The 26,877-nt window shown below is 42.8% G+C and overlaps 2 protein-coding genes and 1 long non-coding RNA gene across 17 annotated transcripts in view; 1 reads left to right on the top strand and 2 right to left on the bottom strand.

The window, feature by feature from the left end:
• Window positions 1-4,129, bottom strand: part of GAB2 (GRB2 associated binding protein 2) — a 183,141-nt gene extending 179,012 nt beyond the window's left edge. For all 6 annotated transcript variants that reach the window (XR_011484302.1, XR_011484305.1, XR_011484303.1 and 3 more), the window contains exon 1: window positions 3,856-4,129. Coding sequence is in view for 1 of the 6 variants with exons in the window: in XM_020915162.2 (XP_020770821.2) it covers window positions 3,856-3,936 (81 nt within the window). In the remaining 5 variants the exon portion in view is untranslated. The remainder of the gene's footprint in view (window positions 1-3,855) is intronic.
• The window catches only part of LOC110151751 (uncharacterized), a 28,267-nt gene continuing 3,908 nt past the window's right edge, over window positions 2,519-26,877 (top strand). Inside the window, exons 1-3 of one of the 2 annotated variants that reach the window (XR_011484311.1) lie at window positions 2,519-2,713; window positions 8,005-8,215; window positions 10,762-10,873. This is a non-coding gene — a long non-coding RNA (uncharacterized lncRNA). Of the gene's footprint in view, window positions 2,714-8,004; window positions 8,216-10,761; window positions 10,928-26,877 lie in introns of those variants that run through there. The other variant, XR_002318157.2, reaches the window with a different exon arrangement.
• Window positions 23,279-26,877, bottom strand: part of NARS2 (asparaginyl-tRNA synthetase 2, mitochondrial) — a 130,257-nt gene continuing 126,658 nt past the window's right edge. For 8 of the 9 annotated variants that reach the window (XM_070457237.1, XM_070457235.1, XM_020915163.2 and 5 more), the window contains one exon: window positions 23,279-23,788. In XM_070457237.1, the coding sequence (XP_070313338.1) occupies window positions 23,644-23,788 (145 nt within the window). In that variant the 3' untranslated portion in view covers window positions 23,279-23,643. The remainder of the gene's footprint in view (window positions 23,789-26,877) is intronic. The other variant, XM_070457234.1, reaches the window with a different exon arrangement.

Raw genomic sequence — 26,877 nt, 5'->3', positions numbered from 1 at the left:
TTCAGAGTGGGAGAAAACTATTTGCAAACCATGTACTGACAAGAACTGATAGCCTGGGCATATACAGAACTCCCAAAACTCAACAGTAGAGCTTCCCCAGTGCCTCAGTGGTAAAGAACCCACTTGCCAACTCAGGAGACACAGGTCTGACCCCACGAGCCTCAGGACAGCTGAGCCACAACTACTGAAGCCCGCGTGCTCTAGAGCCCGCGCTCCGCAGCAGGGGAAGCAGCACCACGAGAAGCCACGAGCTATAATGAAGAGCAGCCTCTGCTGCCGCAACAGAGAAAAGCTCATGCAGCAACAGACTCAGCACGGCCAGAAGTAAATAAATTAATAGTTTTAAATATATGTAAAAAAATTTTTTAACTCCACAGTAAAAAACAAAGAATCCAAATAGATAACAGACAGAAGAGTTGGAGAGGCATTTGACCAAAGAGTATATACAGGTGGCAAATAAACCTATGGAAAGATATTCAACAACACTGGCCGTTAGAGACTGTAACCAATGGGTAAGTGGTTAAACAAATGAACTGTTTTACATCCACGCCATGGAATATTACTCAGCAATGAAAAAGAATGGACTAACTAGTGATATGTGCAACAATGTGGATGAATCTCCAGTGAATTATGCTGAAGGAAAAAGCCAATCCTCCACAGTTATACTGTGTGAATCCGCTTATATAAAGCTCTTGAAACATTAACATGGAGAAGAAATCACAGGTTACGGATGTGGTGGGTATGGGACAGCAAAGGTAAATTTGGAAATGTGGTTGCAGTATGTGTAGACAGGTACTCCTTAAAAGCTTCGGTTTTCTTTGTGAAGGGGAAGGCAAGGTTGTCCGCTAAGACTGAAGGGATGGATTAACTTCTATTCCCAGAATCTAATCCAGTTTCTGGGACACAGATCTTTTAATAAATGAGCTTACTGAACAAACAAGAGTTTTCTTAACTCAGTTGTTCTTTAGAATCAATACACAATTTTCTCCAAGCCAGCCACTAGGGGGCAGTGCTGCTGCCTAGCTTTTCCGTTAATCTTTTAACCCAGTGAAAACAGAAAATAACTGGGCAGTATGTGTCAACATGTTTTTTTCTTCCTCAAAAAGATATAGTTTCAACTTTACATCCATGCATATGTGTGTGTTCACATGGTCATGCACACACAGACACATGTAGACTGTGGAATGATGGGAGAGCAGTCCCTTCTGCCAGCCTCTCATTGCAACCATACTGTCACCCCAGAGGCAATACTCACCATTTCCCAGAGGTCACTTTTTTGGTAATTCCTCGAGGGCACACAGCAAATAATGAACAGACCCTTTACACGTTCTTACAATTGATAACTTAGACAAGACGTTAATGAAGGAATCCCTAAAGTTAATCTTGGTAACTAACATACATGCTCCATAGCTTCAAGTTTATTTTTTTTTTAACTCCTATACCTACCACCAACCCAAATTAAATAAAAAGTAGATTAAAAAATAATTTTAAATGGTGAATCTATTTCATAAACTTCTTTTTGCTTTGTTTCAGATTACTAACACATTCTTATAATAAAGATTTCTCAATCTATATAATATCACATGGCTAACATTTATAACAGAATAAGCAACAGTTTGGGGGGGTGTTTAGTTATGGGGCTAGAAAATTTCCTACTTTGGTTCTAGTGAACCTGGGCCTCTAATGAACAGAGGGAGCTGGCAGAGTTCTAACTTAAAACAGAAATTCTCAAAACTCCCAAAGAAAAGAAGATGCAAAGGAAAACTGTTCCCCAGGAGTTTAAGGTTACACAAACCAGCTCAGCTTCAACTAAGACAAGTGAATATCCACAGCAGGGGAGACTTCCAGTCATACCAATGGAACACATCACACGCTAGCCTAAGAAAACCTGTTACCAGTTTGGCCTTATGGTCTCCAGTATGAGGGAGATAACGAAAAGGCTGAAGTCATCTTATGACTTGAGGCTGTCAAGTACTTCAAATGAGGGGGAAAGGTGCTTGACCCCAAAGCCTCTGAACCCGGTTATTTTGAGCTAAAGTTGCTTGGAAACAAAAATACCCAAGAAATGGATCACAAGGAGAGTCTGGGTGAGAGAGTTGAAGTAGTTATCAGTCAATGTAGATAAAGTGTCAAATTGCAAAGTGTTTCAAAAACAAAGTTTCAAGGTTGTTTAGGGCAGTGTTCTAACTTGACAATTAAGTCTCATTTTTACTGGATACTTTATTCCACTAGCTGGTAAGGTAAGGTATTACACTTTGATTGATAGTCTTCTGAAGGTCTTGGGGCCGAAGATATTTTTTTGTTTTATACTCGTGAAAAGATTAATAGCAACTTACTCTTCTTACCTAATATAAAAATGCACCTTTGCTAGTGAACTGATATGGCCCTCAAGAGGAGAAAAGCTTTTCTTCACAGTTACAGTTCTTTGGCTACATGGACATCTCTGAAAATGAGCTTTAAAACTGAGATGAACACTTTATTGTCTCATCCCTACTATATTTAAAATCTGTGTCCACTTTTGAAAGTCATGTGCTAAATCCTTAGTCTTTTTTTTCCCCAGCAGATGATCTAAATAAGAGCCTGATTTCATTTACATACACACTCACTTGCACTCCCCAACAACACTTCCTTTGAAAAACAGAATGTCACTTCCTCAATCCAGAGGCCAGAAGTCCCTTGGTTCTGATCTGGGGAGCCAAGACAGGAAACTCTGGTAAGCTTTTGCCTCTCCCCCTGTGGACAGCCACGGGTGCAGCTGACAGCGGGCAGGGTCTATTCAGAGCTCCCTTGATGCACTGCAGCTGGAAGGCAAGAGCTCACTTCCATGCTGTGGGAACGATCCCAGAGTCCAGCACGGACAGGCAGTTTAACAAGGGCATTTCACAGCAAGGAAAGAGGAGAGGATGGGAGACCCGGACATCTTTTAGTGACCTTGCTTCTATTTCCAAACTCAGTCGAATAACCCAGGGCTGATTTCAGCCAAATCTCAGTCACTGGCACCATCTTGTACTTTGACCCCACCTAAGCTAGGCATCCTCTGGTGGGGGCGGAGGGGGTGGGACGAGACCCCTCACTGCTCAAACCAGGCTGCACGACCCTCCCCGGGATGTGGAGCCTCTCACTCAAAAGGGAGGGGCTGTCCCGGTAATTTCAGTAAACACTGTCGGTTAGCACCACCTGGCAACTGAGACCCTTGATTTCTCCTGACCCCAGACGCCAAGGGCTGCACAACACAAAAGCCGGGCCAGTCGTAGCAGACCAAACTGCAGTGTCACCTTCGTGGGGTGGGGGGATGCATGTGAGACACATACAGCATAAAGGCAAAGAAGGGGGACAAACAAATGAGTCACTTAATACAAGGGCTGCACATGCTGCTGACGCTGCCCGTGATGCAGCGGCTGTGGACTGGAAGGAAGCAGGCGGCCACCGGGAGGGGCAGGCAGGGAAAGCGCGGGGGGAAAGGGTGGGAGGCGCGTCGCCCTTTGTGGGGGGCCCGGCCGCGCGGCCCCACAGCCTACGCCCCCCGCTTTCCCGCCCACTCCCCGAACCCCGCAGGCTGGAGCCGCTCGGGGTCAGTACGGACCCCCCGGCCTCGGGAATCAACTCTTTTCGGTCTCCGAAAACAATCAATACAAACTTCAATACCGGGTTTAGTTTACGGGGAGGCTGGCCGGGGAGGCGCCGCAGCCTCCACCTGGCCGGCCGCCCGCCCCGCCCCTCGGCGGCGCACCTGTGACAGGTGTGCTGCAGCCGCGGGTCGCTCCCGGCGCCCCCGCCCGCGCCCCCGCGGACCCTCCCGGGGCGCCCGGCCCGTCGGCAGGCCGCGGAGCGCCCCTCGCCCCCACCCGCACTCACATAGCGCCTCAACTTCTTCTCGGGAGGCGATTTCCTCAGCCAGCCGGTGCACACCACGTCGCCGCCGCCGCCGCCGCTCATGCTGCCGGCCGCCCGGAGCCCGCCGCGGGGTCGGCGGACGAGGGCGCGGGCCGCTGCCTCAGCCGGCCGGCGGTGCGCGGCTCGCGGCGAAGGGGAGGGGCTGGGGCGGCCGGCGGCCGCGGGGCGAGGGCGAGGACGAGGCGGCGCGGCCCGGCTGCCTCGCGCGCGCCCGCGCGTTCTCCCGGCCCGGCCGCGGCGGGGGCGCCCCGGCAGGAAGGGCGGCGCGCGCTCGCCACGCCCACAGCCCGCCGCGCCCCCGGGCGGGCCGCCTGCGGAGACGCGGACACCGCCTCGCGCCCTGGGCCCAAGGCTCTCGGGGGCGCCCGCGGCTGGCCGCGCCCCCCGGGGTCTTTTTTCCGAAGCCGCCTGCAGTCAGCGGGGCAGGCGGCCGCGCCCTTGGTGGGCGTGGGGTGATGGGCAGGAACTGCGCGCCCTCGATGGTGAAGCGACCTTTCGCAGAGGGTCGTCAGCCAGGGGCCTGAGGGCTGCTCCCCTGTCCTGTCCATTCTCCCTGCGTTTCAGGTTTCAGTGGGTCAGGTTCTGGCTGAAATGAGTGATCTGCTTTCCAAGAGTTTCATTAACTCTCTCACCCCCTTGATGGGAGAAGGAAAAGAAAAAAACAGAACAGATTACTACGTGCTGGGCTGGGCGTACGTTCCTTGCTTATATGATCTTCGTGAAAGATCTCCAAACTGAGTGGGGTGTGTTATTCCCATTTCACAGATAGCCTAAGGGCCCAAAGCCCTGGCAGTGCAGTCAAGTTTCTCATTCAAGGGATGGGTCGGGGTTGGGAGTGGTACTGCTCATCTATTTAAAGTGGAGAATTGCTTTCATGTCCGCATTAATTTAGGGTCCTCTTATTATCAGAATGGAGCAGGAACTGGCAACCCCACTCCAGTATTCTTGGCTGGAGAATTTCATGGACAGAGGAGCCTGGCGGGCTACAGTCCATGGGTTTGCAAACAGTCGGATACGACTGAGCGACTAACACACTATTATCAGAAAATAAAGTTCCGCTGGCTCCCACACTGCCTCTGGGAAAAGCAATTCAGTAGAAGAAAATTCTTATGATCTGTAGAATCAAGGAGGCAAAAATGGGTCAAAAATACTATTTCATAGTGAATTGGAAGGCAAGATGGTGTAGAGTAAGAAACTGGGGTCAAAATTCTTCAGCCCTCCAACTTATTGACAAAGGTTAGGAGAAATCTCTGGAACTCATACGATGCAGATGCCTCTTACTGCGTTGTGGAAAGGTTTAACTGAGATGGAGAACGCAGAAGCACATACCTGAAGAGTCCAGCATTTTGTCGGGAGGGAATAGGGCGGAAAAAAACTCAGCAAAACCGGAAACCTTTGGTTAAAGGCTCTTTTCAACTCACAAAGTACTTTTACAAGCAGCGTTAAAAGGTTAGGCTCTCCACCCCCGATCCAATTTCTTTGAAGAGTGGATAGTAACCCGTTATATCAATAGGGAACTGCTGCGGGCACTGGAGTAGAACCGGTGGCATCTTGCACTCCCTGAAGACATGAGACTAAGGCTACTTTGCTCATTGCCCTATCTCTGTGCAGCAAAGCTAGCTCTTGCAAGCTGTTGGACATACTTCTGATTTTACAGATCTTTGCTGGGTTGCGGAAAACTCAACCATTTCAGTTTGTAAAAGCTAATTCTATACTTTATGCTTAGCTCTTCTAAGCACCTGGGAAGGTTTAGCAATCAGCAACCCTGGACCCAATTTTCACTGATTTTCTTCACTATCCGGTGTGCTGCTGGATTGTATGTAAAACCAAGGCAGGCAGGCTATCTCGGGGACCAGGGCCTTTTAGCCTTTCAACAGAGGGATATTTAAGACGCATGTAAGGGCTACCACCAGAATGATGGCCATTTTAACCTCTGGCTTTAAGTACCTTCTATAAAACCCGTGACATAAATATCAAAATACTCAGAGCCTGTCAAATCAGTCAGGAGGCGGTGACTCCTGACCAAAATAAAGCAATCCTCTGACTTCATTCACATCTGAGTCATGGTGCCAAGTCTCAGGGATTGCAGAGTCTGAGAAATCTGCATGCCTTGTTTGCAGCTGAGGTTTATGATGCAAGTCAGGCATACACACAGGAGGCCTTATCTTTCCTTAGAAGAGTAGTCTTCTGTTACATATCTTTTTATAATTATAGAATTCAAGACAGACTGGGAGACTGTTCAGCAACCATTAGTTGGGAGTTGGGCTACACTTGGCCAGAAACTCTTGAGGGTCTTATTTTGTTTAACTAAAGATGCCATCCGCCCATATTTTATTTACAATTTCATGTGGAAACATTTCGAGGCCAATGACAGGAGGGCCTTGAAATACAACAGAGTATCAGCTTCAGAAGTCTTCTCTGAACATACCCCTCCTCCCCCACAAGTCTGATGAAGGGGCTCTTCTTGGTGCTCCCCCACCTCCCCAACCTTTTCCTTACTCAGTTGCCGGTGCTTAGCTAGGGCCGCTCACCGGTGGAGGGACTGCTGCTGAGGTCCCTGGCTGCACCCCCATGTAGCTCTGTCTTCTGGGCCTGAGGTAGGAGCCCGGTCTAGAAACAGCCTTCGCACAGGACGTTCCTGTCCGGGCCTTTGCTAAGTCCTCTCCATTCCTTGCCTTTGTTGTTGTTTTTTTAAAATGCTCCTTGGTTTTCACTGGGGAGGAATGGAAAACAAATTATCGGAATGATTTATTTAGATGAAGATCGGCGCCATCTATTGGAACCAGTTGGGACGACAGTACCCCCTTCCCCCGAGAGGACGTGCATCACTAGTCTATAATTTAGGCAATTTTGATTAAAGACCACAGGTATTTCCTGGGGGAATTAATGGCCCGCTGCAAGGAGCGCCGTTAATTCTGTATTCATTAAATCCCCAGGAAATGGCCCGTCTTATGAGGAGGGTTTCTCTGGAGGGGCACTGCAGAGATTAGAGAAACGCACACCTGGGAGGAAGCCAGAGCACCACGTTTTGCTCCCGCCCCCCCCACCCCGAGCCTGAGTTCTAAAGGGCGCACTCTGACTTTTTGAGTGTCGTCAGCGACAGCCTGCATCCGTGCCTGTCTGGGAGTTGAGGCTTTGTGGCCGGTGGCAGGTGCATGGCTGGTGGAACGCTCCCAGGAGCGGGCTGGAAGAAATGTCCTCAACTGCACACCAGACCGGGTGATTAATACCGCCCACGCCAAGCCTGACGTCAGTGATCGGACTGGGGGTGGGAATAGATGTTTGTGTCCTAACCCTTCTGCCTTTTCTCCCTTTCAGTTTAGTTGACAGGTTAATTTCTGCTTGCTGCTTGTCAAGGTCAGTATGACCAGCTGGGCCACCTCAGCTGGTGACTTTCAGGACACTTGTTTCTCAGGCATGTTGAGGTGGGAGCCTCTTTAAACACCCAGGTTCTTTGAGCCCACTTGCTTCCCTCCAACACAATAATCTGACCTACTCAAATCACCTTTCAGCATTTGGGTGGGACTGAGATCTGGAAGTGAGCTTGGAGTGTGGTTGAAGACCTAACTGGGTTTCCTCCCTGTTACACCCAATGGGAGACATTCTGGAAGTAAGCTTTCTTAAAAGAGAAAAGTTTGAGCAAATCATTCCCCAATTTCTCCTTTGTAAAGAATAAGAAACTGTGCTAATTGTTTTAGGGCAGTTAGGTTCCTGGAACATCTCTGCTGCCATGGTGGTGACATCACACTCCCCCCACCCAGATCAGGCTGCAAAATCAGGTACCATATTCTTGGAAGAACAAAGGCTGTCAAGGTCCCTGGGAAAGTGCCTTAGAACTCCAAACCCTACTTTGCAAGATGACCCCTTACCTCCTTCAGAGTCCTTCTACCTTGAATTAGGCCTTGAACAGATTATCTCAAGACCCCTTTCCCTAAAATTCATGTATCCAACCCCCAAAACAGTTGTTCATTCTTAAGGGTCACACTGCACCTGTATAAACTGGGTTATCACACTGTACAAGTTCCTGTTTACTTGTCAAAGAACTGGGAGTTCCCTGAAGGCTGGACTGCGTTTTCCTCATTTTTTTTTTTTTTTTTTTTGTATCCCCAGAACCTCCAAGCATGGTGCCAGGCACAAAATAGATGTTCAGTAAACGTTTGAGAATGAAGGAACCAACCCTTAAAGGATGACAAGAGCTGTGGACCCTGGGGCATCCAGAACTCTGGATCATCCACACCAGTATCTGAGAGGGTACCTGTAAGCAGTTGAAGCGCTGAAACTCAGAGAGACTGGCCTGATAGGAGGGGCTGAGCAGCTGGAGGTAATTCTTTGAAGTCTCACTCTTTAACCCTTCATTTCCAAATCTGCTGTACAGATTCCCCAGATAACCTCCTGTCTGGGACTAAGAATTAAAATCATTTGTGGTTTATCTGGTATCTGGCTTTGTTCAGACAATGCAACAGGGTGCTGTCACTTGTACACACCACATACAATACTAGCAGGGGCCGGAGGAATCATGTTCCCTGACTCAAGCCGGGTTTCATAGCACAGTGGACCAGAAATGCCTTTCTTCTGCACCAAGTGCAGGCAGAGCTGCCATGCAGATTTGTTAGTCTTTGTTTCGCTGGGGATCTAAATGCCACAGGAGATTATCTAACTAATTTCACCAGTTATACAAGATGAATGTTAGACCCATACAGCCAGTGATGGGCTGGTAAAAGTTTAAAACCTGGCTTTTTGGTAGTGTCAGTAGTAGCCTTGATTTGTAGTATGTGACAATTTTTGTGGGGCAAATATGAACCTCCCCACAATTTTCTCCCCAACTATTAATGATTTCAAGCTATCAACTTCATGTCTTCAAACAGAGTTAAAAGATGCACAGTAATACACTTTTAGTATTTCCATCAAAAAGATACAATAGACATAATGCCAAGAGCAAATAGTAAAATATATCAAAATAATTAGTAACTGATGAATTCTGGTTAGTTTTTAAATTAAGGTATCATTCACATACCAGAAGTATCATGCTTTTAACCTGTACTATTTGTTGGTTTTTAGTATATTCTCGAGTTGTGCTACCATCACTGCTATCTAACTTTAAAACATTTTCGTCACCCCCAAAGAAACTCCATGTCTATTAGCAGTCACCTCTCATTTCCCTAACAGCATTTGCTGGCAACCACTAACTTACTTTCTGTCTCTATGGATTTGCCAATTCTGAATATTTCCTATAATCGGACTCATATACCACATGGCCTTTTGTGCCTGACTTTGTACTTTGTATAACATTTTCAAGGTTCATTCTTGTTGTGACATATCAGTTTTTCTTTATTCCTCTTTATGGCTGAATAATATTCCATGGTAGCCATGTACCATGTTTTACTTATATACACTCATCAGTTAATACATATTTTAGTTGTTTCTACTTTTGGACTATTATGAGTAATGTTGCTGTGAACATTCATGTACAAGTCTTTGTGTGAATCTGTATTTTCACACTCTTCACTACACAGCTAGGAGTCAAACTGCTAAGTCACACTGTGAGCCTGTGTTTAACTTTTTACAGAACTCTTTATTGTCTCCCACAGTGGTTACACCATTTTACATTTCAGGCAGCAGGATTCCAAGCTGTCCCCATCTTCTCCAATACCTGTTATTTTCCACTTTTAATGATAATTTAATTTCAGTGTTATTCTTTAGCAATCAGCTTGCAAAATTTTCCATATTTTGACAATCCCTACTCCCAGGCTGGCATAAGCCAGCCCAGAACACCAGTACATACAGCCCTCCACAGAAAATCCTGCTGTCCTGTCTAGTCAGTTCCACTTCTTTTTGCTGATAAGAGTAATACTCAACAGATTTGGATTTCCTTCTTACATCCTTCCTATAGAAAATTGAAACAGAAAAATCTCAGGTTTTTTTTTTTTTTTTTTTCATTTATGGAATTAAGAAGATTTTTGAATCCGGAGAATCACAAGGTTTTCAGCTCCCACCAAGCACTCTGGGCAGAACAGAGAGTTTCCCTCCTCCATTTACGTTGAGAAACAAAAATAAAACCCAAAATGTATTTTCCTGACACCCAGATGTATCTTCTGGATGAGCTCTTGAGCAGTTGCTTCAACAGGGCAAACAGCTGTGGTCTGTTTCAACATAATTTGATGTAATCAGGGTTAATTTTGATGATGCAGTAACTCTGAAGACTGTTTTTTAACTGGATTACTGTTGGGTCAACAATCATGTGGCATTACATTTAGTGGCTGAAACAAAAGCCAGAATTAAAACAGCCTTTCCCCAAGCCCCCTTCTAAATGACAGCCCTGCTGGGATTAGAAGTTATGAGGCCCATGTAACACAATTAACTAAAAAAGAAAGTAGCTGCAGTAAAATTACATGCAAGCTTCTCCAAGGTCCAGAGGGTCCACTGAGAAAAGAGCTGGAAACTTATTTGTTGTTGTTGTTTTCTTTTCCTAGAGTGGTGAGAACATGTTGGCAGACATCATTATAACTTCATATTTGGAACCATTTCTGCAGAACAAAGTCTTTATCTTACTTTGAGGGATCTGGCTGTCAGTGTTTATGCCAGCCCAAAAGCAGGGTCTGAGCTGCTCTAGGCACACACATGCTTTATTTAGTCTCTTCCCACTTTTCAGTTTTGGCTAGTCTGAAACACAGCTAAGGCCCGTGACAAAAGCCATTCTTCAACAGTTCTGGAAAGCAGAATCTTCAAAAATAGATGTCTTGGGAAGCCGCCAAATGTGTTGGTTCTTCAAAACCTCTTTAATTTAATTTTGTAGTTCAAAAAAGATCTCATATGTATCCAATCCCCTCTGTAAATAAGTCTCCATTCATTTCTGTTTTTGTGATTTAGGGGATCAAGAAACTTGAAAAGCAAAGAAGTCATCACCCTCCTATTGCACCTTATTTATCAGGAACTCCTCATCTAAATAATTTCCTGACCAACAAATATTCTGAAATAATATGTAAGTGTGACAAAAAGGTAATGAGACAAAGAATAACAAGATTTTTTTTTTCTCTATTAGTGTACTAGTGTCTTCTTTTAGTTGTAAAAGCAGATACCCATTTTAAGTTTGCTTATGCCCCTACAGGGAATTAACTGGTTAAAAAAAAAAAAAAAAGAAAAGGTATATCTCATGGAACCCAAGAAAAAGTTGACTGTGGCCTCAGGACGAACAGCAACCAAGGACTAAATGTAGCAAGAACAAGGCAGCCAGTTTGTATGTGTCTGTGTGTCTCTCACAGGCCATATGGGTTTTCATTTCTGAGTATTTTGCCTTTAGTTCTTTCTCCCTGCAAACTGCTTCCTCTGTCTCTTATGGTCCATGTGTGTCTTATGGCTCCTAAGTTTATGTGCTCCTGGTTCAAGCAACCAGTCCAGGCTCTCTCACCCCCAGTCTCCTTAGAGGGAAAGAGACTGGTCCACTTGGGGTCAGGTATCCACCCCTAACCCTATCAGCATGGGAAGCTCATGTCCCCCCACATCGGTGGGCCACCCACTGGCTAGCATAAGGGTGGGGGGATTCTCGGGTGAGATGGGTTCAGTAACTAACTAGATACCTTGAGAGGTGTTTAATAGAGACACAAACACCAATCTTGTTTCTTTCAGAACATATCCAGTATTTATCATCTGAAACTCAGGAAATGCTTAGGAAGGCATATATTTCTATTCAAATACAAAATATGTTTATATTCATATATATAGGTATATATAAAACTTAGGGGTTTTACATACTTGCTTGTTATTCAATTCTCAATAAAGATTTTCTGAGAATCAACTATGTATGACAAGTTCAGCATAGGAATACTGAGGTAAGATCAAGGTCTTGTTAAGAAGTTCAAGGTATTTCTGGGGAGAGAAACAGATAAGCAGGTGTCTACTGGCATGTGAGCAATGTTAGAGCATGAGAAATGATCAGCTAACTATAAGGGAACAAACAGAAAGGGCTTAGGTTTTACCTGTCTTCTGGTGCCTCACAGAGAGACACAAGAGTAGGCATCAATTAACGTTTGTTCAATTAGACGATGTAAGCAGTAGCTCCTTCAATTTTTAGACAAGAAACTTGTCTAGATTTAGAGAGCAAGGTGGAGAAAACCACTAACTGAAAACATGAGTGACTCCAAGTAGTTCATCTTAGGACTTGCTTCTGAATTCCTTCCATCAATCAAATACATTCATTCGGCAAATGTTCACCGGGCACCTGCTAGATACCAGGCTTTTGGCAAGGTGCTGACTATGAAATGATGAACCGCGTGGGGAGGCTCCTGAGAAGCCTACCAAGTCACTGGACTCTGGAAGCAGTGCTGGAGAGTCGCCCTTGGAATTCACATTCAGTAACAGATTTCAGCAACAAATTATGAGTTGAACTCAAGTTACTTCTCATTCCCGAGTTTTTGTTCTATGTTCAGGCAAGGCTGAAAAGGCTAGTTTAAAAGTTCAATTTATGAAAGATTTTAGAGACATTTAGGGGTGAAAACCAGTTTGGGAGTTATATTTTCAGGAATATTTCCTTTCTGTCTAATGGACACATTTCCCTTTTTTGGGGGGACACCTAATGCATTCAAGGGTTATTTAATGAGTACTCACTATGTTCCAGATATTCCCCAAAGCACTAGACAAAGATAAATGCCCTCTCCTCTCACGAAGCTCATGTTCTGACAGAGAAGAAAAATGACAGCATAAGACGACTGGTACTTGCATATCGTACTGAGGGAGCATAATGGAGGGAGGGAGTCTGGAAGCCACTGGCCAGCCCCTGGTATCCTGATATGCAATACTACAAATACTAACAAACGTATGAAGGTGCAGCAATCCTAGCTGCATTTTGGAGTGTCACCACTCTTGAAATAAAACCCCATGGCCTCGGAGAGTGTGGTTAGAGTTGTTAATATCTTGAATCTGGGTGACTAACAGGCGACAGGTGTGTAGCTGAGAAAGCCACCCAAGCCCGATCACAGGCGTGTGGAGGCAGGCAGCGCTCAGCCAGGGTGCAGGGCACACTCCAGCTCGACAGGCAGGACAGGACTCTGTTGAGGGCTGCCAACCCATGAGAAAAAAGTTAATCAAGAGTGAAATGACAGTCAAAATAAACACCCGAAAGTTTCCATACATATTTTTGTGGTTGTTGATCCATGAACAGCCCACTCCTACACTTTCTGAGAAACATTAACCTGATACAAGAGCCTTCCAGCACAAGTTAGTGAGTTGGGTTTTTTTCAATGAAGTTGACATGTCTGGCTGGGGGGAGGGGTGGATAAAGGAAGGGGAAGCACCTGGATGTCACTGTATTACAGGCAAAGGAGGAATCAGAGTGGGAGAGAAACACATCACAGAGAAAAACACGGGAGAGGTAGTGGAAGAGAAAGGAAGAGAGGGAGAGAGAGAGGTCAAGAGGTGCGGCAGGGTCTGGGCCACATGGGTTTCAGGGCCACATCCTTCTGTGGGCTGACTGTCCAGTCCTTGACAGAGAGGCACAGAAGCCAGCTCAAAGGTCCAGACAGAACAGTCAGATTCTTCAGTGAGCAGATCTGTGTAATTATTACTTTTTACTGTAAAAACATTAAGACCCCACTGAAGATTTCACACTAATGGTGTGATATTAAACCATCTATGTTAGAATCATCTGGGTTTCACAGGTGGCTCAGTAGTAAAGAATCCACCTGCCAATGCAGGAGATGCAAGAGGTAGCTCAGTGGTAAAGAATCTGCCTGCCTATGTAGGAGACGTGGGTTCAATCCCTGGGTTGGGAAGATCCCCTGGACAAGGATATGACAACGTACTCCAGTCTCAAACTTAAATTGAAGAAGTAGGGAAAACCATTAGGCCATTCAGATATGACCTAAATCATAAATCAAATCCCTTATGATTATACAGTGGAAGTAGATCAAGGGATTAGAGCTGATAGACAGAGTGTCTGAAGAACTATATGGATGGAGGCTCCTAATGTTGTATAGGAGGCAGTGACCAAAACCATCCCCAAGAAATGCAACAAGGCAAAATAGTTGTCTGAGGAAGCAAGAATATTAAGAGGTGGCAAGAATACACAGAAGAACTATACAAAAAAGATCTTCATGACCCAGATAACCACGATGGTGTGATCACGCACCTAGAGCCAGACATCTTGGGAGTGTGAAGTCAAGTGGCCCTGAGGAACCATCACTATGAACAAAACTAGTGGAAGTGATGGGATTCCAGCTGAGCTGTTAAAGTACTGCACTCATTATGCCAGCAAATTTGGAAAACTCAGCAGTGGCCACAGGACTGGAAAAGGTCAGTTTCCATTCCAATTCCAAGGATGGGCAATGCCAAAGAATGTTCAAACTACCACACAATTGCACTCATTTCACATGCTAGCAAGGTAGTACTCAAAATCCTTCAAGCCAGGCTTCAACAGTATGTGAACCAACTTCCAGCTGGACTAGCAAAGGCAGAGGAACCAGAGATCAAATTGCCAACATCCGCTGGATAATAGAAAAGGCAAGGGAATTGCAGAAAACATCCATTTCTGCTTCACTGACTACACTAAAGCCTTTGACTGTGTGGATCACACCCTCTTGATGAAGGTGAAAGAGGAGAGTGAAAAAGCTGGTTGAAAACTCAACATTTAAAAAAAAACTAAGATCATGGCATCTGGTCCCAGCACTTCGTGGCAAATAGATGGGGAAGAAAATGGGAACAGTGACAGACTTTATTTTCTTGCGCTCCAAAATCACTGTGGACAGTTAACTGCAGCCACGAAATTAAAGATGCTTGCTCCTTGGAAGAAAAGCTGTCACAAGCTTAGACAGCATATTAAAAAGCAGAAATTTCAATTTGCTGACAAAGGTCCATAGAGTCAAAGCTATGGTTTTTCCAGTAGTCAGGTACAGATGTGAGAGTTGGACTATAAAGAAATCTGAGCAACTAAGAACTGATGCTTTCAAATTGTGGTGCTGGAGAAGACTCTCTGAGAGCCCCTTGGACTGCAAGGAGATCCAACCAGTCCATCCTAAAGGAAATCAACGCTGAATATTCATTGGAAAGACTGATGCTGAAGTTCCAATACTTTGGCCACCAGATGCCAAGAGCCAACTCACTGGAAAAGACCCTAATGCTGGGAAAGACTGAGGGCAGAAGAAGAGGGTATGACAGAGGATGAGATGGTTGGATGGCATCACCAACTCAATGGACATAAGTTTGAGCAAACTCAGGGAGATAGAGAAGGACAGGGAAGTTTGGCATGCTGCAGTCCATGGGGTCACAAAGAGTCAGACATGACTGAGTGAACAACAATTAGAATTATTCAGGGTGACTGTTAAAAGAATGCAAACTGTGGGCTGCTCCATCCTAGATCTTTTAGGGTAAAACAGACTTTCCAGGGTGGTACCAGGATAACCTGAATTTTTAATAAGCTTCCCAGGTGATTCTTACACATAATCAGCTTTGGAAAAGATTATACGAAAGGGGAGTCCCTGAGTCATGGGAGCACCTCCTATTTATCTCTGTATCCACAGAATGGAGCACCACATCCAGCAGAGTGAGTCTACTGAACTGAACTGCATACACCAAAGATGTTTTTAGAGAAAAGTCACTCCAACCCACATCCTGAAACAGCTGATTCCATTTTCCCCATACACTTGTAGTCCATGGACATAGCTTTTACACTGTTGCAATTACTAAGTACAGTTAAAATTTTTTTTCAACACATCTTCTCTTATAATTTCTATGGCTATAAAATATTTCATTCAACATGCAATAATTATCTTTGTTCATACAAATTTTTTTGAGTTTTGAAAGGGATTCCCTTTGAAGACTTTACCTTTGTATAGTGTTTTCAATTTATGAAACCCTTTCACATAGTCTTTCTCACAACACTGTAAGTTAAATATTATCCTCATTTTGCAGATGCATACACAAACTCAGAGATAAAATAACCTGCTCAAGATTCCACAGCTAGTATGCAGTATGTCAGACACAAACCACAGTCTTCTCCCTCTACATCTAATACCCCTTCCAGGACACCAAACATCTAGCACATTTTCTGGCAGGAATCTGACCCCAGAGTTTCCTGATGCAGAAACCTGTAATGGAGGATGTAGAAGATGGAAATTACATTTAAAGAGATCACTGGCCAGCTGTACCCTAACTGTATAAGGAATCAGTTCCTGCCTGTTGCTGCTGCTGCTGCTGCTAAGTCGCTTCAGTCGTGTCCAACTCTGTGCGACCCCATAGATAGCAGCCCACCAGGCTCCACCGTCCCTGGGATTCTCCAGGCAAGAACACTGGATTGGGTTGCCATTTCCTTCTCCAATGCATGAAAGTGAAAAGTGAAAGTGAAGTCGCTCAGTCGTGTCCGACTCTTCGTGACCCCATGGACTGCAGCCTACCAGGTTCCTCCGTCAATGGGATTTTCCAGGCAAGAGTATTGGAGTGGGTTGCCATTGCCTTCTCCAGTCCCTGCCTCTTAGGGAAATGCAAAATAAAATAAAATAAAATAAATAAAATGAATGTAATAGTGGTGGAAATCTTCGGTGAAAGATTCAATAGCAAATTAATAGATGACCCAAGTCCATTTCTGCAATCCCCAAAGGGGGCTAGGACTGTCCCAAACATTGTGACACTATTAACTGAGCTTTTTCCATATGACAGATAACCGGAGGAAGAACAACCACTATAGGCTATAAAATGACAGGAAGGAGGCACTGGAGATGTGAAGCCCTTCTAACGTTGCGACTTGTGGCACAGGGTGCTTGGGTAGCAGCTGAGTGGATGGTGCAGGGAAGCATTCCTCGACCAAGAGAAAGACCTGCTTTCAGGATACACTGCCTGGTGAACACCCTAGTGGGGTGCAGCCCTTCCGGGAAGGACAGACTGTCCCAACTGAGCAGTTACAGAGTCTATTCTGGAGAAGAGATGGCTGAGGAGAAGGAAGTATGAGGTGGTTTCTCATTTATTATATTTGCATGCCATGGAGAAGCAGGTTCTGTTACTATCAGGTTACAATCAAGATTTCTCCAAGGATTAAAAAAAAAAGCTATCTCTTGGGTTTCCCTGTTGGCTCAGTGGTAAAGAATCTGCCTGCCAATGCAGGAGATCGGGGTTCAATCCTTGATCTGGGAAGACCCCACAGGCCTCGGAGCAACAAAGCCCACGCGCCACAACTGCTGAACATGCGCTCTAGGGCCCAGGAAGCCACAACTACTGAGCCCACGTGCCACAACTACTGAGGGCCTGCATGCCCTAGAGCCTGTGTTGTGCAAAAAGGAAGCCGCTGCAATGAGAAACCCGCACTCCGCAGCTAGGGAATAGCCCCCACTCACTGCAGCTAGAGCAAAGCCTGAACAGCAATGAAGATCTAGCACAACCAAAAATGCATGCATAAATAAAATTTTTTAAAAAGTCATCTTTTAAGATAGACAGTTCTTACTCACTGATGGTTCAATGGGTAAATTATTAGAAACTTCGAAAAACACAGAGGGAGTAATTTATATATTATATACAGGGGAAGGGATATACTAAGAGATTTTTCAAATCTGGGATCATTGGAAAACAGCAAACCTGCAGTTGTTGTTGAGCCAGTGTGCAGAGAACATTCTGCACGTGACAAAAACCAGGTTCTGCGAAATACAGTTCTCACTTTATATATATGTATTTATAGCATGGAAAAAACAAAAAAACTTTGCTTCAAGGGCCCACCAAAGTTTCTATTCTCAGAATATCATCTTGAAATATCAAAGGCTGGTCACTCTGGGGAGTATATTAATAATTCCTATCAAAGCTCTTTCATCTACCTTCCTATGTATATTCTAAGATGATCCTAAGAGAAAGGTAGGAAAAACATGAACACAGACTCATTAAACAGGGAAAACACAGTGAGCTGAAGTATACTGCTGGGTCTGGGGCTCTATATTCCATTTTCCATGTTTCTCTTTACTAGAATGTATTTGGGCTCAAGCATCATTTTCCATCACATTCTTAAATTTCTTTTTCCTGTACAGAACAAGGAAATCATAGGCTAGTGTGCTCTGCACTGGGGCTTAAGATGCAAGATTCGCTGATGACTATAAAAAGTTCTGTGCTTTCACTTTCTCTGGGGGCTGAGAGTGGTGAGCTTTATTTCTCCAGGATTATTAGGAATTCCTAATAACCAATCTCCATTAACAAACAAGCTAATCTAACCAAACAAATTTCTGGCACAGTAAGCTACAAAGGAATGAGGTCCATAATCTATTGTGGATATGTTAAAAAAATATATAGTAAACTGCAGAACAATGCCCACATAATAGCTGTATCACTAATAACAATTATGAACAGTAAAATCACTGCAGATGGTGACTGTAGCCATGAAATTAAAAGATACTTGCTCCTTGGAAGAAAAGTTATAACCAACCTCGACAGCATATTAAAAAGCAGAGACATTACTTTACCAACAAAGGTATGTCTAGTCAAAGCTATGGTTTTTCCAGTAGTCATGTATGATGTGAGAGTTGGACTATAAAGAAAGCTGAGTGCCGAAGAATTGATGCTTTTGAACTGTGATGTTGGAGAAGACTCTTGAGAGTCCCTTGGACTGCAAGGAAATCCAACGAGTCCATCCTAAAGGAAATCAGCCCTCAACATTCACTGGAAGGATTGATGCTGAAGCTGAAACTCCAGTACTTTGGTCACCTGATGCAAAGAGCTGACTCACTGGAAAAGACCCTGATGCTGGGAAAGACTGAAGGCAGGAGGAGAAAGGGATGACAGAGGATGAGATGGTTGGATGGCATCACCGATGTGATGGACATTAAGTCTGAGTAAGCTCCGGGAGTTGGTGATAGACAGGGAAGCCTGGTGTGCTGCAGTCCCTGGGGTCACAAAGAATCGGACACAAGTGAGCAACTGAAATGAACTGAACTGAAAGATGTAGTTGAAGAGTCATTAACTGTTAAATCAATGACTAGCTGCTTGAACGGCAGTTTAAGAACCATCTAAACTCCAGATTTCCTTATAAAAGTCCCCCAGAAACTACAACAGAGTGTATTAATAATGACTGTAAATCCACTGGATTCCAAACCAAACTTTACAGGAGCCAGCTGGAGTCTTAGCTGATCCAAGGGGCAGTCTAGGGCTCCTGTCAATGGTGGAATGTCTCAGTTTCTGGAGGGGTGCTGACCACGATCTAACAAGACCCATCTTACAGAAATCCTACTGAATCATTTTGGCTCAGGGTGATTAAGGATGCTTTCCACTCTTTCCTTAATGCTTTTTCCATTTTTTTTAAATAGGTAATTTATTTTTGGCTGCACTGGGTCTTTGTTGCTGTGTACACTTCTTTCTAGTTGTGGTGTGGGGGCTTCTCGGTGTGGTGGCTTCCTGTGTTGCATGCTCCAGGGCACAGGGTTTTCCTGAGTTGCAGCATGTGGGCCCAGTGGGTGGGCTGAGTGGGTTCGGCGTATGTGGTGCACTGGCTTAGCTGCCCTGCGGCATGTGCAACTCCTCGGACCAGGGCTTGAACCCGTGGTCCCCTGCACTGGCAGGATTCTTGACCACTGGGCCACCAGGGAAGTCCAGCCTTTTCTATCTTTTAATTGGAATATAAACTGGGAAGAACTACAATCAGATATTACTCCCACCTCTTTTTTTTTTTTTATTATACATACTTTAGATTGCAGACTGAATACAAATATTGATCAGAAGCCAAAAAGCCCCAGACATTTCTTATCAATTCAATCCAGGCCAATCTGTCTTTCAACTCTGCATTTTTATGTTCTTGCCTCACCACTTACTAAAATAAATACATGAATAAATAGCAATCCAATTCAAATAAGCATCTTTCATCTATAATTATCTGAAGTAAGAGATTTAAAGAAGTGTAGAGTTAATCCCTCTCACCAATCGCATCTTCAGTGCCTGTTCAGTCATGCTTGAATGTCTACATTCAATTTACAGAGAATATAAACATACAACACTGTAGAGGGATGTTTCTGGCCAATCCTGTTTTAGAGGGACAAAAGGTCAAACAGTCCCTTTGCTGTTCTGTGACAGAGTCTCTGGGCTCGGTCAGAGGCTGGGAAAGCTGTGTCTAGATCTGGAATGGATCACTTACACAATTAAGTTCTTGTCAGACCCTCCTAACCATAGCCACCCGCCACCAAAAAAAAAAAAAATTGATAGCACAAGTTCCCCAGGCAAGAGGATAAGTGGATGGAAAGTAACTATTTTTCTCCACCTACTTCAAAATTTGAAACAAGAAAGGGAATTAATGATGGAAAAAACATTTCTAACTTTTAGAATACATTCTTACTTGAGTTACTATTCTGAGGAAGTGTTTGGAAATCTTAGGAAAGCAGAATCTGATTTTTTCCCTCATTGGAAACTGGTTACTCAAGAGAAAATAAACACCCTCAGATCACCTTTTAACTCACAGATTAAGTCCTGTAAGAGAATAGACCGTCCTTAACTATTAAATCCATACCTTTATTCATTATACACAGAATTATACAATGTTGTTTCTGTGTAGAATCTGGATATTCACACACAAGCTGACAAGTTAACATTTAAAAGTTTTTTTCCATCGATGCTGCCTGCAAGCAACAGTTTAGTTTTGGCATTCCCCCCCCCCCCCCCCTATTTTTTGGACATGCTGCAAGGCACGTGGAATCTTGGTTCCCTGACTAGAGATGGAACCTGTGCTCCCTACAGTGGAAGCACAATCTCTCAAGTACTGGACCACCAGGGAAGTCCCTAGTTTCGGCTTTTCACCATCCTTGTCAGACATTGGTACCTGCTGTTTGTTCGCTTATTGATAAAATATAAGTACTGAGTCAAAGATGGGAAATTACTAGGCTGTTATATAAGTGGCAAATGTTTGGCTTCAACCAGATACTCATTATGTAATCAACTGTGAGAGAAAAGAATGAATAAGTGTGACAGTTTGGAAATATAGTTCTGGAGACTCAAAAAGATAAGGAAGAATATATGTTTGATGCCTTGAGAAGGAACCCTTTCCACCTCACATTCACACACACTGAACACACTTAAGTCTACTGTTAAACGACCTTATTATACGTTATCAGAGACCAAGTATGTAGTAAAAAGAAAAATCTAAAAGTCAGACTCTAAATCAATTGTTAGTGACTATGTCTAATAGATTCATAGAAGATTAACAGACAGATCCTTAGAACTGACCTACTTTAACATGATAGCTCTGCAGCTCAAATAACTGGGGGCCACAAGGATGATTTTACTTGCCTAAAGCTCCACAGTGAAGCTAACGGTGGCACTGGGGCCAGAAACCGGGGTTTCTCTCATTCAGTATTCTATCACTGTTCTTTTTGATGCCCAGCCATCATGTTAATTACCATCACAATTCTATCTGGTTCCTCAAAAATCACTGCAGGTATGATTCCTAGAAGCCTTGGAAACTATTACTGCATCCAGGTTTCAGGCCTGTGAATATGTTTGCTTCTTGCTCCACAAAATATAATATCAAGACTTAAATGCCAAATCAAATTAACTGACGTCACGAATGTTTTAAAACAGTTTCTCTATTTTATCTTCCAGGTCTAAGGCTAACTATCATCTTTTCAGAAATGCCTCCTCTAGCAAGCTTATCTATGATTGTCCTATTCTTTATAACTTTTACACATGCATGTGTGCTAACTTGGTTCAGTCATGTCTGACTCTTTGTGACCCTATGAACCATAGCCCACCAGGCTCCTCTGTCCATGGGGATTCTCCAGGCAAGAATACTTGAATGGGTTGCCGTGCCCTCCTCCAGGGGGTCTTCCCAACCTAGGGATCGAACCCATGTCTCTTAGTCTGTTGCATTGGCGGGCTAGTTCTTAACACCAGTGCCACCCTGGAGCATAGGTCACATTTTGAAACAATACATTTGTTTACTTATCATTGGAATATCTTCTCTAACAGACAGTAAATTCCATGAAGGCAAGGGTCAGGGCACTACTGTTTATTTAGCAACTAGCACAGTTTGTGGCATGTAGAATAAGCTCAGATAATATTTGCTGACTAAACAAATGAATTTATCTCACTATCCCATAGTTGAAACGAGTCAGTCATATGGAACCCATAATTGTCCCTTTTATGCTGTCCCAAGGCTTCCCAGGTGCTCAGTGGTTAAAAAAAAAAATCCACCAGATGATGTTGGAGATGTGAGTTCAATCCCTGGGTTAGGAAGATCCCCTGGAGAAAGAAATGGCAACCCACTCTAGTATTCTTGCCTGGGAAATCTTATGGACAGAGGAGCCTGGAGGGCTATAGTCCATGGGGTTGCAAAAGAGATACAATTTATCAACTAGACAAGAACAACCCAAACTTGGTATCTAAGCCCAAGGATTAAAGTTCCAGGGAAGCAGATTTTAGCTTAGTAACAGCAACCAATTAGATTCAGAAATGGAATGAGCTGTTTTGTGGGGTACTGAGCTCTTCGCCAAGAGGCTGCCAAGGTACACAGATTCCACTGCTTTAGGCAGAAGTTTTGACCCTGACAACATCTTAGTGTCTCCTATGACTTCCAACTCTAGGTTCTGCAGTTCTTTCCAAATGTTTGATTTTGAGTTAGGTGCATACAGTGCATACAGAAATTCATTAAGAAATAACCTAAGATAAGTTATCTAATGAGACTGAGAAAAATAGATTATTCACACATGCATGCCTTTTTACAATTATTTGACGCATCTGAATTCTGAGTTCACAATTTGCCGTAAGTCCATGTACCTGTATGTCAATGAAGACTAAAAATAGAGTTTAAAAAATCTGGGTAGCATTTTATGGTTTTAAACACACACACACTTTTATATAATTACTATATCAAGTCTGTGAGGAAAATTATACCTGAGCTTATACAGGGTAAGTGGCTGATCCAAACTCATAAATGTACCTGCTAGAACCGTCAGGACGCAAACTCCCAAATCAGTGATCTTCTCACTCTAATATGCTCTCTAATCACTTTCTGACTCCAAATTATCCACCCTTTAGGTTTAGCTATATATCCTCCTCTTGGATGAAAAATACCTTTCTTCCAAATTCAATGGGAAAAGGCCAAATGGAATTTAAAAACTTGTTTCTTTTCTTCCATAGGTATCAAGAATCTCTTTTATTATCAGAAACATTACAAACATCTAATACAAACAAACTGTAACATGACAGTGATTAGTTTGAACAATTAATACATCTCATTAGTTTTTATACATAAGGATCAACAGTTATTAAATGTGATTTTTTTCACACAGTCTGATGAAAAATATTTCAATTCACAATAGCAGCTTTCTTAACTCAAGATTCAAAAAAGGAGTATTTTCTTCTTTAGTAAAGCACTGAGAATAAGATGGGAATTTATCACAAGTTAAATGGCAAGGGAGAAAAGGTCCAACAGCATTTTATTTTTAACAGCCAGTAGTTTCTTGTCAAAGGTCATAGAGAGCAGTGGTCTATGATTAAAGACAAAGGAAAGTAAACAACGTCATCCCATCCTAGAGTTCGAAGGGACCTTTGAGACCATCTAGTTCAATTTCTTCTCTTTTTCTTAGTTGATGCAATAGCTTTGAGATTTTATTTGCTATAAATACCTATTGAGAGTTCATGTTTCCAAGAAATGCCTTCAACCTTCTAAGAAAATCATGATCACGTGTATTTTTCCGGCATCTTCTGGCATGACAATTACATGTGGAAAACTTTTGCAATTTTGTTCTCCTATATGCATATTCATGTGCAATACCTCTGGCACAGGGTGGTTTTCCTTAGTTAGTCTTCCAGCTACAAAAGACACGAATGAGTAAATCTAGGAAAAGGGATAACATCCTTGATATTGTCAATTCCCAAGATGCACTGCAGATAGCGTTCAAATCCCATCCCAAAACCTCCATGTGGCACAGATCCAAATCGACGGAGGTCCAGATACCTGATTTTGAAAAACAGAGTATCATTACCTATAAATGCTTCATTTAAGATCAGATGTTATGATAGAATATTATGTTTCAAAAGTATCTTGCAGTCATTTGTGCTCGTCACATCACTGTGGCAGACCAGTCTTTTCACCTTATAGACAGAGGAAGGACACAGAGGAGTTAAGAGTGATCTGTCCAAGATTATAGAGACGAAACAGCAGCAAATCCTGTCATGCATTCATGGGCTTTGGTCACATGATCCTAATTTTTTGTTTATTGGATACTTATATACAGAAAACTTGTCTCCTTAGGCTACAGAAAAATTCCTAAGAACTGTATTATTTTTCTTTAAATACACTCCTCTTCTGTTTCTTAGTATATCAATGATAATGCTCTTTTTTTCTTATCAAAATCATATTGTTCAATATATAGAAGAGGGTGAAGCAGTTTGCCTGATGTATTACAAAAAGAGATTCCCTTCCTACTAGTCTGTACGCTACATCAAGGGCAGGAACTGCATCTTACTCAACCTTTATCTCCAGTGACTACCCAGAAACAGATGCTTACTATGTGGAGGGTTATTGTTTGAAGGCATAATAATATACTCTTGAGGACTGCAGTGAGGAAAAACTTCAACTCCTCTGCTTTAAGCCTGGTGGAAGATGTCCAGAGTCATTTTTCTGAAAGGCTACGCAGCCTCTGAAGTCCATCCATGCACGTTCTACTCCCACATTAAGACTACATGCTAGAAAATGGTACATTGAGGATTCAAACTCAGATTCCAATAAATCAGCCCAGGATACAGTTATTTTATGAAAGGAAGAGCAAGAAGAAGACTCTATAACTCTTTTAATTATTTCATTTGATGGCAGGAATTCCTGAATTATACAATACAGATTAAAATAAATTTATAGTTTCTTGAATGACTTGTAAAATATACAAACATACAGCATAAAACTTAAACACCACAGCTGGCAGTCATTTGGCTCTTTAAGAATAAAGACTTTAACCTATTCCCCCACTATTAATAACAATAACTACATGTATTGGTATTTTAGCTAACTAAGTACTTCTCTTTCTAAAATAAAAAACAAACTACAACTAGGTGAGTTACAACCAAGTGAGACATCAATAAGAAAGAAGTTATCTAGGATAAAACCTGAGATTAGTAAGCACGATCAGGAATGATGGAAGGAACACAGTCTTGAGTAACTGAAATGTTTTGGTAGCTAAATTAACTTTATAAGGCATGGAGGCAGAACATACTTTGATTTAGTGAGAAAATGAGATGAAAGGCATATCATTCCACCTGCCACAAACACCTGCAGCATCTGAGCTGGCTGCTAAAAGTCCAGTATCCAGCTTTAGCTGGCTTTAAATTTCTCATACGCAGATGTCAGAACACTGGCATAAATACCTGGAAACTGAATTCAGAAGAAGCAGTCTGCCTGTAGTATTTTTCTTGCCTTTGCTTTGATAGATGGAAAGATTTACGTCTAAAAATAAGTTTTCAAAAGAACCTGTATTTGTTTGATTGTTGCTATATTGGTTCTATAGAAGAGATGGTAAAAAAAATTGTGGAACTAGTTACAGATTTCATTTGCATGGGGCATGTAGAAACGGGAACTGAAAAAATTCTTAGACACCTGGGGTAGCTACACATTCAGTGTGGTAGAACACTAGCATAGATCACAGACTTGAAGATTTTTAAGGTCATTTCTACCTTTTAAGATACCATGATTACCATATAAAAGGAAGCAGATTCCAGCTGTTAAAAAATAAAATTCAATGAGTAAAGTTTAAAAGTCTTTATTCTATGATTCATCAATCAGGCAGGATCCCACCTAGCAACAGAAAAGAACTCTGAAGAGCTCTACAAAATGATTTTAGGCAGAAGAGGGCAGGACAAGGAAGTTAGTAGCAAAGAGTGAGTGATTTCAGGCAAGGTCATCTTCCTTTAGGAGATGACAGGTGTCCATCAGGCAGATGACCTCACTAGTGTTGACCAGCTAATTCTAGACTCTCTGGTTCAAGATTCCACCTCTGGGAGATGTTGAAATTATAATGAAATCAGGTATTGAGTCTCAGTTTGGGGATGTGAGCTTAGCACAAGTGACTTCATTTTGGGCCTGTTGTCTCTTAAAATAATACTTATATTTAGAGATGTTAAGAATTTGAAAACTTTAGTTGGGAAAAGAGTAGTATTGAAATGATTAATAAAGACCAGAAAAAGTCTAAACCAATGATTAAGATATATCTAGTTATATATATATATAGAGGTAGTTTTTATATACTATGAATAACATCTTGTAGACAGAAAATAAATTGAGGTAAAATGCGTAAGCGTGACAATCAGGTTCATCAACCTAATAGCAAAACTCAGCACTAAAGGAGGAAAGGCGGAAGGAAATTAAACTAAACTTTTACTCTGTGTAGACACTTAACTTATATTGCTTCATTTTATCCTCACAAAAATCCTGTGAAGTAGATATTACCATTCCATTTTATAACCAAGAAAACCAAGGCTCAGAGAGATTAAATATGCCAAAGTTCATTACTGATAAATAAAGCAATCAAGGGCCATTACTTGAACCCAATTTCAGGCTTTTTGCGTCTCTGAAATCTAGCTCCATTACCAAAAGGCAAGTGTGTAATTTGACCTTTCCCTCTGCTGAGGACAGCAAAAGAGTTAATAATATGGTTGATACTATTATACAAGATCCTGAAAGACGTTTATTACAGAAATATGAATAAATAAATAAGTTGTATATACTGAAAAGTACTTGAAGAAGGGATCTGCGGAAAGAACACCAGAACAATTTGGGAATGCAGAAAGACGATCTTCCCTAAGCAACTTAGGTGGTGGAGCACCTACAGTTGGTGGAGGCCCCCGGGATCACTTAGCTCAGCCCCTAATTTCACACATAGAGAAAATGAAGCATAATGGTTAAGAACAAAGTCCCAGTTCTATGCTTCTGTGTGCTCTTGATTAAGATAGTTAACATCTCCAGGTCCCAGGCCTGGAAGGATAATAAAAAGGGATTAAGAATGGCACCTAACTCAGGGGGTATTGTGATGATTACACAAAACAATATCCATCAAA

Source organism: Odocoileus virginianus, chromosome 28 (genome assembly GCF_023699985.2).
Source record: "Odocoileus virginianus isolate 20LAN1187 ecotype Illinois chromosome 28, Ovbor_1.2, whole genome shotgun sequence".
Classification (NCBI taxonomy): domain Eukaryota; kingdom Metazoa; phylum Chordata; class Mammalia; order Artiodactyla; family Cervidae; genus Odocoileus; species Odocoileus virginianus.
Note: the sequence above shows the minus strand (reverse complement) of the source record. Positions and strands in the feature narration are given on the sequence as shown.